This window comes from Polypterus senegalus, chromosome 9 (genome assembly GCF_016835505.1).
Source record: "Polypterus senegalus isolate Bchr_013 chromosome 9, ASM1683550v1, whole genome shotgun sequence".
In the NCBI taxonomy this organism is placed as follows: Eukaryota; Metazoa; Chordata; class Cladistia; order Polypteriformes; family Polypteridae; genus Polypterus; species Polypterus senegalus.
This window is the reverse complement of record NC_053162.1, coordinates 98,169,582-98,182,874: the sequence shown is the minus strand read 5'-3', so window position 1 is coordinate 98,182,874 and position 13,293 is coordinate 98,169,582. Positions and strand designations below refer to the sequence as shown.

At 37.4% G+C, this 13,293-nt stretch overlaps 1 protein-coding gene across 1 annotated transcript in view; it reads left to right on the top strand.

Moving 5' to 3' along the window:
* tango6 (transport and golgi organization 6 homolog (Drosophila)) overlaps positions 1 to 13,293 on the top strand; it is a 177,235-nt gene that overhangs the window by 123,945 nt on the left and 39,997 nt on the right. The window contains exon 16 of the mRNA XM_039763515.1: positions 12,272 to 12,423. Coding sequence (XP_039619449.1) covers positions 12,272 to 12,423 — 152 coding nt within the window. The remainder of the gene's footprint in view (positions 1 to 12,271; positions 12,424 to 13,293) is intronic.

Genomic DNA, 13,293 nt, shown 5'->3' with positions numbered 1-13,293 from the left:
CGTAATGGTAATAACTGGAAGCTATTTTTCTCCATATACTTTAATGGAGTTGAGCTCGATGGCCGTGGGGGGCGGAGTTTCGTGTGACATCATCACGCCTCCCACGTAATCACGTGAACTGACTGTCAACGCAGTACGTAGGAAACAAGGAAGAGCTCCAAAAAGCACTGAAGAAAACATGCATTATATAATTGAGAAGGCAGTGAAACAATAAGAAGCGAGCGAGTGACGTATACAACTATATTCATGAGTGCTGCTACTTCGGAAACAAAGCACGGTGTAAACCTAAAGTTTAAATTAAGTTCATAGACAGGCTGCCGCTGGCATTTGTCATGCCCACGGGTAATGCGGGATACAAGTTTAATGAGAGGACGCAGGATATAAACGAGAGTTTTGATCACTTTGTAACTAAGTTAAAATTGCAGGTGAAAGGCTGTGCTTATGCAAATTCGAAGAAACTGTGTTTGTGGGGGATTGACAGTTAAGGCGGGTGGGGGAGTCACGTCATCATCTCCCCTCCCATTCACCTCATTTCGCTCTGAGATGAGCTACGCAGCTAACGCAGTCTTACGGAAGCGATTTTGTGATGCTGCCACCAAATACTCACAGAAAAATCCACAAGTTAATACTTACTCTGAATTCTCCAGGCACTACTTACAAAAGGTTACATTGACAATCGTGTTACGTTATTTTTAAAATGTTTCCTTTTCTTAGCACAAGCACAGCTTTGATGCATGTGCTCCATAACGCGTTAAAAAATAATGCATTTAATCACACTTTCCATTCCAAGCAAAGGGGAACTTCTGTCAATGCATGATTTCCTGGTACACCGATTACATTGATCAGTGCTTCCCGATTCATTTTACCCTCGCACCCCCTTGGTTTGAGAACAAGTATGAAAAAATATGAGGTTAACACAGAAAAACAGATCACCAATTGAAGCTTTATGAATTATCAATACTTTATTCGCCATCAATAATTGTTTTGGTAAAACCATACTCAGTGTAATCCTCCTTCCATTTTATAATTTTTCCGCCACTAGCCATGATTAAATGAACGGTAAAAAAGTAATAGCGAAGCGAGGGTGACTTATTCAGGCAGGCAGGCGACAGCTCAATAGCTCGAATTTGGATTTAAGTAGGTTCTATTTAGTACCCAGAAAAATCTTTGGTAGGAATAGAAGTTGAATTTAGTCTTTAAATTTCTATGGTGAAGAAAAATGTATGCAATGATGACTAAATTTAACTATATAAAGTCAAAACTTGTATATATAAAGTCATTCCCGAATATATAAAGTCAAACTTTATTATATAAAGTCACTGTCAGAATAAATAAAGTCAAAACTTTTTGAATATATAAAGTCAGCGTCGGTATATATAAAGTCAAAACTTGTTTCTGAGTATATAAAGTCAAAACTTGAATATATAAAGTCAGCGTCGGAATATATAAAGTAAGCGCTGGAATATATAAAGTCAAAACTTAAATATATAAAGTCAGCGTCGGAATATACAAAGTCAGCGCTGGAATATATAAAGTCAAATCTTGAATATACAAAGTCAGCTTCAGAATATACAAAGTCACCTCTGGAATATCTATCCATTTCCCAACTCGTTGAATCCGACCACAGGGTCACAGGGGTCTGCCGGAGCCAATCCCAGCCAACTCTGGGCGCAAGGCAGGAACCAATTCTGGGCAGGGCACATGCATCATTTTCAAAACATTAACCGAACAGTGTTTTTTTAATTTATTTTTCTGAATACGTTTTTGTTAACTTAGTTCCATTCAGAGTCGTTTCAATCAATATATTTTGACTTTGACTTTATATATTCAGGAATGAGTTTATATACTCCGATGTTGACTTTATAAATTCCGACGCTGACTTTATATATTCAGGTTTTGAATTTATATATTCCAATGCTGACTTTATATATTCCAGCACTGACTTTATATATTCCAATGCTGACTTTATTCATTTAAGTTTTGACTTTATATATTCGGGAATGACTTTATATATTCAAGTTTTGACTTTATATATTCTGACGCCGACTGTATATATTCAGAAAATCAATGTATTTGCCTGTTTGGCACCCCATAGTATATATGTGTGTGTGTATATATGTACACATGTATGTATATATACATTCACCTAAAGGATTATTAGGAACTTCTGTTCAATTTCTCATTAATGCAATTATCTTATCAACCAATCACATGGCAGTTGCTTCAATGCATTTAGGGGTGTGGTCCTGGTCAAGACAATCTCCTGAACTCCAAACTGAATGTCAGAATGGGAAAGAAAGGTGATTTAAGCAATTTTGAGCGTGGCATGGTTGTTGGTGCCAGACGGGCCCGTCTGAGTATTTCACAATCTGCTCAGTTACTGGGATTTTCACGCACAACCATTTCTAGGGTTTACAAAGAATGGTTTGAAAAGGGATAAACATCCAGTATGTGGCAGTCCTGTGGGCGAAAATGCCTTGTTGATGCTAGAGGTCAGAGGAGAATGGGCCGACTGATTCAAGCTGATAGAAGAGCAACTTTGACTGAAATAACCACTCGTTACAACCGAGGTATGCAGCAAAGCATTTATGAAGCCACAACACGCACAACCTTGAGGCGGATGGGCTACAGCAGCAGAAGACCAAACCGGGTACCACTCATCTCCACTACAAATAGGAACAAGAGGCTACAATTTGCACAAGCTCACCAAAATTGGACAGTTGAAGACTGGAAAAATGTTGCCTGGTCTGATGAGTCTCGATTTCTGTTGAGACATTCAAATGGTAGAGTCAGAATTTGGCGTAAACAGAATGAGAACATGGATCCATCATGCCTTGTTACCACTGTGCAGGCTGGTGGTGGTGGTGTAATGTTGTGGGGGATGTTTTCTTGGCACACTTTAGGCCCCTTAGTGCCACTTGGGCATTGTTTAAATGCCACTGCTACCTGAGCATTGTTTCTGACCATGTCCATCCTTTCATGACCACGATGTACCCATCCTCTGATGGCTACTTCCAGCAGGATAATGCACCATGTCACAAAGCTCGAATCATTTCAAATTGGTTTCTTGAACATGACAATGAGTTCACTGTACTAAAATGGCCCCCACAGTCACCAGATCTCAACCCAATAGAGCATCTTTGGGATGAGATGGAGCGAGCTTCGTGCCCTGGATGTGCATCCCACAAATCTCCATCAACTGCAAGATGCTATCCTATCAATATGGGCCAACATTTCTAAAGAATGCTTTCAGCACCTTGTTGAATCAATGGCACTTAGAATTAAGGCAGTTCTGAAGGCGAAAGGGGGTCAAACACCGTATTAGTATGGTGTTCCTAATAGTCCTTTAGGTGAGTGTATATGCCAGCAACACTCATGACAATGATGAAACAATTACATTGTCAATCATGTTACGTTATTATTAAAATGTTTCCTTTTTACTTCTTCGCTGTGAAGCGCAGGTATTTTGCTATATATATATATATATGTATATATATATATATAGATATGACAACAACACTTATATAAATGACAAAACAATTACATTAACAATCATGTTACGTTATTTTTAAAAAATTTTTCCTTTTCTTTTTGATAACTTCTTTAACACACTACTTTTCCGCTGCAAAGTACGGGTATTCTGCTAGTATATATATATATATATATATATATATATATATATATATATATATATATATATATGTATATATATATATATATATAACCCGATCTACATACTCTCAAATAGACAAACCACACGCCGTGGCTCAATGGAAGAGGCTTTGCCTCTAGCGCTGATGTCCGAGGTTCGATTCCTGAGAGGGGGTGCGCTGAGTATGTATGCCTGATGACCCCAAAATTAGGGCAAAACACTTGTCACGTACTCTTTGCATTATTTTATAGTAAAACTATTTCAATATATATATACATACATATATATACACACACATACATATATATCACCGCTTCCTGATTCATTTTACCCTCGCATCCCCTTTGGTTTGAGACGTATGAAAAAATATGCGGTTAACGCAGAAAGACAGATCACCAATTGAAGCTTTATGAATAATGGATACTTTATTCGCCATCAATGATTGTTTTGGTAAAGCCATACTCATTGTAATCATTAGATGAATGGTAAAAAAGTAAGAGCGAGGGGAGGGTAACTTATTGAGGCACGCAGGCAAAACCACAATAGCACGCGAGCTCGATGTAGTGCGCGTCAACTCGATCTGAATTGCGCAATCAGATTCGAAAAAATATATCTTTTCAAGTTCTTATTTAGTCGACACAAATATCTTTGGTTGGAATGTAAGGCGAATTTACTGTTTACATTTCTATGGTGAAGAAAAATTTATGCAATGATGCCTACATTTCACTTACATTCCTACCAAAGACATTTCTGTCGACTAAATAAAAATTCCTTCTATATAAAATTTATATTGAACTTGAACAGATACGATAGTTCATAATATCCACGCAGACTTGCACGTAAGAGCGGGAATCATCCGTTTTAACAAGCAGCGTATTGCACTGATACGAAATAGCTTGCCCATTTAATTATTTAGGAATAGGTTGTCCACTGTTTTAGCATATTCATAAGTGCGGCTGCTGTGGAAATCAGCACGCCTCCCGTGTAATTGACTGCCTGCCCATATAATCTATTCTTCGCTGCGGTGTCTTCATTGGTTTCCTTGCTTCACCAAGGAAGCAGCTTTCTCACAGCTTCTGCACTGTTTTATAAACAAACGACATGTAAGAAAGTCCTTTTTCCTTGCTTCGCCAACAACGCAGCCTTTTTATTTAATCCACGGGTTCTTCGCTGTTTCATTGTTCATTTATTACGATTGTTACAGTTATTGTGTAGGTTTTATTTAATCCACGGGTTCTCTTCTGTTTTATTGTTCATTTGTTACGATTGTTATAGTTATTGTATAGGTATTTTACACTTAGTTTACTGTCCAGGTACCCATTTCCTTTATTTAATCCGTGCCTTTTCTGCTGTTGTTTTGTTCTTTTATTACGATTATAGTTATTTCATTCACTTTCTTTGCCTGACTGCCTGCCCATATAAGGCGCTCCGCAGTTTTTTTGTGAAGTAGCCTTTACACAGCTTCTTCGCTATATTATAAACGAACGGCACATAAGTCCGTCCTTTCTCCTTACTTTGCGGATCTCTACCGTTTTATTGTTCGTTTATTACGATTGTTACAGTTATTGTGTAGCTACTTTAGACTTACTTTACTGTTCAGATACCCATTTCCCTTATTTAATCTGTGGACTCTCCGCTATTTTTTTGTTCCTTTATTACGATTATAGTCATTTATTGCTTCCCTTCTTTGGCTGACTGCCTGCCCATATAAGCCGCTCCGCTGTTTTTTTGTGAAGCAGCCTTTACACAGCTTCTCCGCTGTTTTATAAACAAACACCATATAAGGCCGTCGTTTTCCTTGCTTCGCCAACTAAGCAGCCTTTTTATTTAATCCATGGGTTCTCCGCTGTTTTATTGTTCGTTTATTACGATTGTTATAGTTATTGTGTAGATATTTTTTACTTTGTTTACTGATCAAGTACCCATTCCCTTTATTCTTCCAACTGTACCCCTTTTGCTTGAAAACTACGTCATTGCTATTGGAGGTCAATCTCTTCATCATTACGGTTTGCCTTCACCTTTAACAGAACTGGCACAAGTGCGTCAAATCCCGAGTACTTGAAAGAGACATCTTACAACACCTCGCACTTGGCCAATATAGTTACAAATAACGAGCGGTTGCTAAATAGTGACCAAAAGTCAGTTTATGAGCAAATCATGAGCATCGTTGCGTCTGCCACTGCCACTGTGTTTTTCCTTGATGCTCCAGGAGGAACTGGTAACTCATTCCTAATAAACCCTTCTCCTTGCAAAAATCAGAGCAAAACGTAACATTGCCATCGCTGTGGCTTCTTCTGGCATTGCTGCAACTCTTCTAGAGGGTGGCAGAACTGCTCATTCAGCTTTCAAGCTGCTTCTGAACCTCAACAATACTGAACCCCCATGTGTAACATATCAAAGCAGAGCAACATGGCTGAAGTGCTGCGACATTGTCAGCTTATTGTCTGGGATGAATGCACTATGGCACACAGAGCAGGTATTGAGGCTTTAGACAGGACCCTTCAAGACTTCCGAAACACCAACAAACTTATGGGAGGCTTGACAGTGTTACTGGCTGGAGACTTCCGCCAAACCCTACCAGTCGTGCCCAGAGGAACATGCGCTGATGAAATTAAAGCATCTCTGAAATCTTTATACCTATGGCCACAAATCCATGTTGTTACTTTAAAAATAAACATGAGAGTTCGTTTGAAAGGCAACAAAAAAGCCAAGGAGTTCTCTACTCTTCTGATGAGTATAGGTGATGGCACCTTCATACAAGAAAACCGTAAAATAAATATTCTTACAAATCTCTGTCAAATCGTGAATACCTTACAAAGCCTTCTTCAAAATGTTTACCCCGATCTATGAAATCTACACCAAAATGACGTCTCATGGTTAAGAGAGAGAGCTATCCTGACACCAAAAAATGACATGACTATGACTATAAACCACATTTTACTTCAAGAACTACCTTCACAATCAAAAACATATCAATCTGTTGATTCAGTTGTAGAAGTAGAAGACGCGGTTCATTATCCAGTAGAGTTTCTGAACATTGTAAATCCTCCAGGCACTCCTGAGCATAATCTCATCTTGAAGGTTGGGGCACCAATTATGTTACTGAGAAACAGCAACCGAAACTTTGTAACGGCACGAGACTTCAGGTCACATCTCCACAAAACAACCTAATTGAAGCAACTATTTTTACTGGCAGTGCCTCAGGTGACACAGTTTTTATTCCTCGCATCCCCGTTATACCATCTAATCTCCCATTTCAATTCAAACGCGTTCAATTTCTAGTAAGGCTCTGCTTCGCAATGACAATTAATAAGTCTCAGGGACAATCACTACAAAAGGTTGGCATTGATTTGAGGCAGGATTGCTTTTCACATGGCCAACTGTATGTTGCATGCTCAAGAGTAAGCTCAGCACACAGCTTAGTCATATTACAACCGGAGGCCTGAACTGACAACGTGGTATACAGAGAGATCCTTAACAATTAATTTTTTATATATTTTCTCTCAGTCAAAAATGTGCCCTGTGTTGGTTGGGATTGGCTCCAGCAGACCCCCGTGACCTTGTGTTTGGATTCAGCAGGTTGGAAAATGGATGGATGGATGGATGGATTATTTGGCAGATACTATATAACATATATTATGGTGATCACTGGGAAGAGAAAGCTATAAATGGCCAAGCTATGTAAAAGACACTGCGGTGGGCTGGCACCCTGCCCGGGGATTGTTTCCTGCCTCGCGTCCATTGTTGGCTGGGATTGGCTCCAGCAAACCCCTGTGACCCTGTAGTTAGGATATAGCGGGTTGGATAATGGATGGATGTACAAGACAAATTTCTGTCTTTATTAAGTCTGGGAAAAGGGAACAAACTTAAAAAGAAAGTGCTAAAGTTAGCCTTGTTAACCTTAGCCTTTCTTTCTCCAAAATGTGAAAACTTCCAAAACCTTCCCTAGACTTCTTTATCTTAACGTCCTTTGCTCATAAAAGATAGGTTTTATATCCAGTACCGGGTAAGGTTTCTAATCTGTTAAATGCTCAAAGCAGAACTGAGCACACCTCATCCAGTGTGTCCTTTTTATGTGGTTGGTTTGTACTATGTGACTGGAAGAGGAAGTCCTGACTGTTCTTCTTGGTGACCTCATGTGTATCCTGGTGCAGGGGACTTCCTTGAGCTTGTTTTGAGATATTGGGAGCCCCTCTGAATGAGCCTGGGGTTTTCCCTGTGCTCCCATACTGACCCACACAGGGTTTTGGAATGGACTGTGACAGTATATACTGTATTGATGCAACAACCTCTGCCTTGATGTGGCTTAAAATAATTACGGTAACTGATAACATTTTATAGTTGTTGCGGTTAATCATTCTTGCTTACCATCATCATGTGCTACATTGTTCACTTTTGGATTTCTTAACTATTATAATAATTTGTACTCTTTTATTAATCTATGCTTTTTATGTAGAAAATGGTAGAATTAAATACTCAAGAACACAGAAGGTCCTGTTGTAGCATTCTTTTAATCTATGACAACACCAAAGATAATAAAGTATCAAAAAGTTAAATGAACACAGGAAGTAAAGTACAAAGTAAGTTAATATGAAAATAACAATTTCTTGAAGCCACTCAAGGCTGTAATATAATAATAATACCTTGTACAACAATGTCCTTTGAAAGTACAGGACCATTCCTGCACCATGATGTTCCTAATGGCCAGTAAAGAGCCAGTCTGCCCTACATGACAGTCGAGTGGGGTACTTTTTTTTTCTGTATTAGCATCATTCTGCCACCTAGCAGTCCTAAACAATAGCCGGACGAAGCACATTCAAGCTGCTTTCCAATGACATGACAGATATTTCCATCTAGCAAAGCCCAGACCACATTTTCCTGCTTAAAATACCCAACCCTACTAGGTGTGTCCCTTTATAACACATACAGTGTCATACAAAAGTTTTGACACCCTTACTTAAAATGTCCGTTACTGTGAATAATTAAGTGAGCAGAAGATGAACCGATAGGCAAAAGGCATAAAGTAAAAGATGATACACTTTTTTAATATTTTAAATAAGACTACATTTTTATTTCCATCATTCACAGTTAAAAAATACCAAAAAAATGAAAGTGCCGGAAGTAAATGCTTGGGCATCTGACATGGTCAGTACTTAGTAGGACCTCCTTTGGCAAGTATCACAACTTGTAAATGCTTTTTGTAGCCAGATAAGAGACTTTCACTTCTTACTTGGGGTATTTTTGCCTATTCGTTCTTGTGAAAGGCTTCTAATTTTGCAAGATACACTGGTCTTTTGAGATATATCCACGGATTTTCAATGATGTTTACGTCAGGGGACTGTGAGGGCCATGGATAAAACTGAGAGCTTGTGCCTGTTGAGGTATTCCATTGTAGAGTTTTCTATCTTCTTGTAGCCTTCTCCTGCTTTGTGAACATCAGTTATTTCATTTTTTAGAGTGCTAGGCAGATGCTTAGAGGAGCCCATGGCTGGTGATTGTCAGGACAGGGTTTGAGGAGTCAGAGAATTTATACAGCTTTACAATTTGCATCACCTGGGGTATCCTAATGAGCTAACGAGGGTCTGGGACCTTAAAAAAAGTTACCTGAGCCCTCAGATATCTTGGGGTACCCAAACTTTTGCATGGTGCTCCTTTCCTTTTTTCAATGTACAGTTGTACAAAACAAAAACAATACATAAATCTTGCATAAAATGCTGAAAATAAACATGTCATCTATAACTTCATGCCTTTTGGTGATCAGTTCATTTTCTGCTCACTTAACTACTGTATAACAGACATTTTAAGCAAGGGTGCCCAAACATTTTCATGCCACTGTAATATTTGGTAGGTAAATAATACCTCTGCTTTTACTAAATACTAGGGGGCACAAAAGATAGTTGAGTACTCGCTTTTTAGAATTGTCACCGGTTTATTTCTTTGTTGTTCTTAACCTTTCAATAGCTGCCTGTCTTGACAGTGGTGATTTTTTTCCTTTTAGTGTGCAATTAAAACATTTGCTTAGTGTAAAAAATTACTTTAACAATGACTGCTCTGTACAATCAAGACAAGGCTAGTCATGTATCTGTATTAGTTGCAATATGGAAATACTGAGTTCTAATATTCAAATAAGGGAAAGGTAAAAGAAATAATTTTATGAATTTCAGGGGAAATTCTGTAAGAGGTGCAGTGGTGCGTAGAAAACCAAAATTACCCCAAGAGCGCAGAGACGACTCATCCGAGAGGTCACAAAAGACGCCAGGACAACGTCTAAAGGACTGCTGGCCTCTCTTGCCTCAATTAAGGTCAGTGTTCACGACTCCACCATAAGAAAGAGACTGGCAAAACGGCCTGCATGGCAGATTTCCAAGACGCAAAACCACTGTTAAGCAAAAGAACATTAGGGCTCATCTCAATTTTGCTAAGAAACATCTCAATGATTGCCAAGACTTTTGGGAAAATACTTTGTGGACTGATGAGACAAAAGTTGAACTTTTGGAAGGCAAATGTCCCGTACATCTGGTATAAAAGGATCACAGTATTTCAGAAAAGAACATCATACCAACAGTAAAATATGGTGGTGGTAGTGTGATGGTCTGGGGTTGTTTTGCAGTTTCAGGACCTGGAAGGCTTGCTGTGATAAATGGAACCATGAATTCTACTGCCTACCAAAAAATCATGAAGGAGAATGTCCGGCCATCTGTTCGTCAACTCAAGCTGAAGCATCTTGGGTGCTGCAACAGGACAATGACCCAAAACACACCAGCAAATCCACCTCTGAATGGCTGAAGAAAAACAAAATGAAGACTTTGGAGTGGCCTAGTCAAAGTCCTGACCTGAATCCAATTGAGATGCTATGGCATGACCTTAAAAAGGCGGTTCATGCTAGAAACCCCTCAAATAAAACAGAATTACAACAATTCTGCAAAGATGAGTGGGACAAAATTCCTCCAGAGTGCTGTAAAAGACTCATTGCAAGTTATTGCAAACATTTGATTGCAGTTATTGCTGCTAAGGGTGGCCCAACCAGTTATTAGGTTCAGGGGCAATTACTTTTTCACACAGGGCCATGTAGGTTTGGATTTTTTTTTCTCCCTAAATAATAAAAATCATCATTTAAAAACTGCATTTTGTGTTTACTTGTGTTATATTTGACTAATGGTTAAATGTGTTTGATGATCAGAAACATTTTGTGTGACAAATATGCAAAAGAATAAGAAATCAGGAAGGGGGCAAATAGTTTTTCACACCACTGTATGTCTGTGGTGTCTTATACATCCTGGAAATACTCGATTCTGCCATGTGGAGCATGCTGCTTGGTCTGTAGCAACCAGTTCATGACACTGTGTGGAGTTGTGAAGATAGCCTTGCAATATGTTTTGGAGTGTACCAGGTTGGTCCATCCATGTTAAGTTTTAATTCTGAATTTCAACCACATTTACACACTCCATGATCAGTTATAGAAATTCACCTTTTAATTAAAGAAAATATATTTCTAGAGTTTTATAGAACATTAGAATTTTATAGATTAACATTTGATGTTAAGTACTTTAAAAGCCTTTATTAACAGACATTCCCAAATTTTGTGTGGATACATTTAAAAGTACTTTTATTTTAAACTTTCTTTAAAATACTACATCTTCTATGTGATTTCTTGATTGAAAAATTAAATAAGATAAATAAAGCTGTAATATGAAATTAAGTACGTTTTGAATTTTTGCATGTTCATTTTTCATAGGTATACAGGTTTTAAGTGGTTTTGAGTTCATAAAGTGCTTCTTTTTTTTTTCCCCTGTTTGATATACATTTCTGTCTTGAATGGTATGTCATATATTGTGGTAATTTTATTTGCAGAATTATTATTTATGTAACTTATAAAACCACATTTTACTGTAGCTCATCTTCTTAATTGGGTAAAAAAGTTTTTATGGTTAATCTTTTAAGTTTCTTAAACATTAGGCTTTTTTTTTTAAACCTTATTTCATGTTTTGTACTGAACTTTAGAATAATTGATTTTGTTTTAGTTTTTCTCACTGCCTTTTGACAAGTCTTGAACCCGATTTCATTTAACAATACATGATTGATTGTTCTTACTGCACTGATAAACAATCACCTGACTTTCTTGCTTGTTCCACTGATGGCGTGCATAGTTCCTAGTACAGTCTGTTTGCTACTGCTGTAAAGTTACTCTTACCAAAGTGAAATGTTTATTAATGATTTTATTCAAACTTGTATTTTTTTTTTTTACAATTGATTTTTAATTAAGATTATGTGCTTTCCCATTATTTTGGAATTGCAATTACTAAAAGTAACATGTTGTTATAGCTACTGATACCATGATGACTGTATTACCCAATATATTCGTCACTTTTATAACAAAAAAAAAACAAAACACACTAATCTAAAAACAGAGGCATGTTGGCACTTTCTTACTATACTACTTGTATTGAAAGTATAGAGAATATAGAAGGTTTGACCTTATTTTCTATAACGGTGAGGTATTATGTGCATTTAAATGATATGTCTTTAAAATGTCAATGTATTAGTTCATAAGATATTTAGTTATATTTCCGTAGAAATAGATGATGAAATTTAACATTCTTTTTGCAAATTTGATAACAGGTGAATTAACACCTCACTATGGCGGTGCCCTGATTCATGCATTCCTGAGAGGAACACGGGATGAGGACAGTACAGTGAGAGCAAGTAGTCTGTCAAACATTGGAGAACTTTGCCAAAGATTGGGCTTTACATTGGGTTCATTGGTACATGAGGTATGTTCCTTGGTATCAAACTGCACTTGCTGTTCTGTTAAGAAAACTCTTCAATTTTATATAAAATCAGTGTAATGCACTTTGGAGGAAGTCCTTCATGCAGTTTGAGTTTGAATGAATAGTGTACCGTATGTGCTAATAACTGACGCTCTTCTGACAAAGCAGGTTCAGAAAATGAATGGAATGTTTTATTTATCTAGTAAAAATGTAAACCTTTTGTTTAAACGGATCTTAATAATGCCTACTCCGTTGTATTTCTTTATTAGTGTCTTAAACAAAATTTAGCCTAAGGCAGCCAGCCGCCTTTTAAAGAAACTGTTCTCTAATAACAGTTAATTCTCTGAGAGTCTGAGAGCTGAGAAATCTGGTGTCCTCTCCTTCACGCTCTTTCTTTATTTAAGTCAGCAGACAAGCACCATTAACCTTATCTAGGGCATCACATATATTCTGGTAAATATGATGAAAAGGAGCTATGGTGCATGACTGTAAGGAATAAATAAAATAGGCTTACTTTTCTGATAACGGTATCTTAATCTTGATGTTCAGCATGAAGGAATCTAACTATATTCTGTTTTGCAGAGGAGCACTTGTGACCTCGTTTTAAGCTAAAAATAAACCCTAATTTATAGCACATTATGATAGGTGTGTAGTTGAAAAGACATTGCTAAACATTGTTTATAGTTTTTAGTATGTAGTAGTATATAGTCATTTTCTTTAGCTGTTAATGCAATATTTTGTTCTATAAAAAAGATTGTATCAGCAAAAACTGTATTTGAAAACTACATTAATAAGCAAAGTTAATGAGCACACTGAAACTTGTTTTAGCGTAAAGTTGGTTAACTAGCTATAAAAAATACAAAAAAAGTGGTA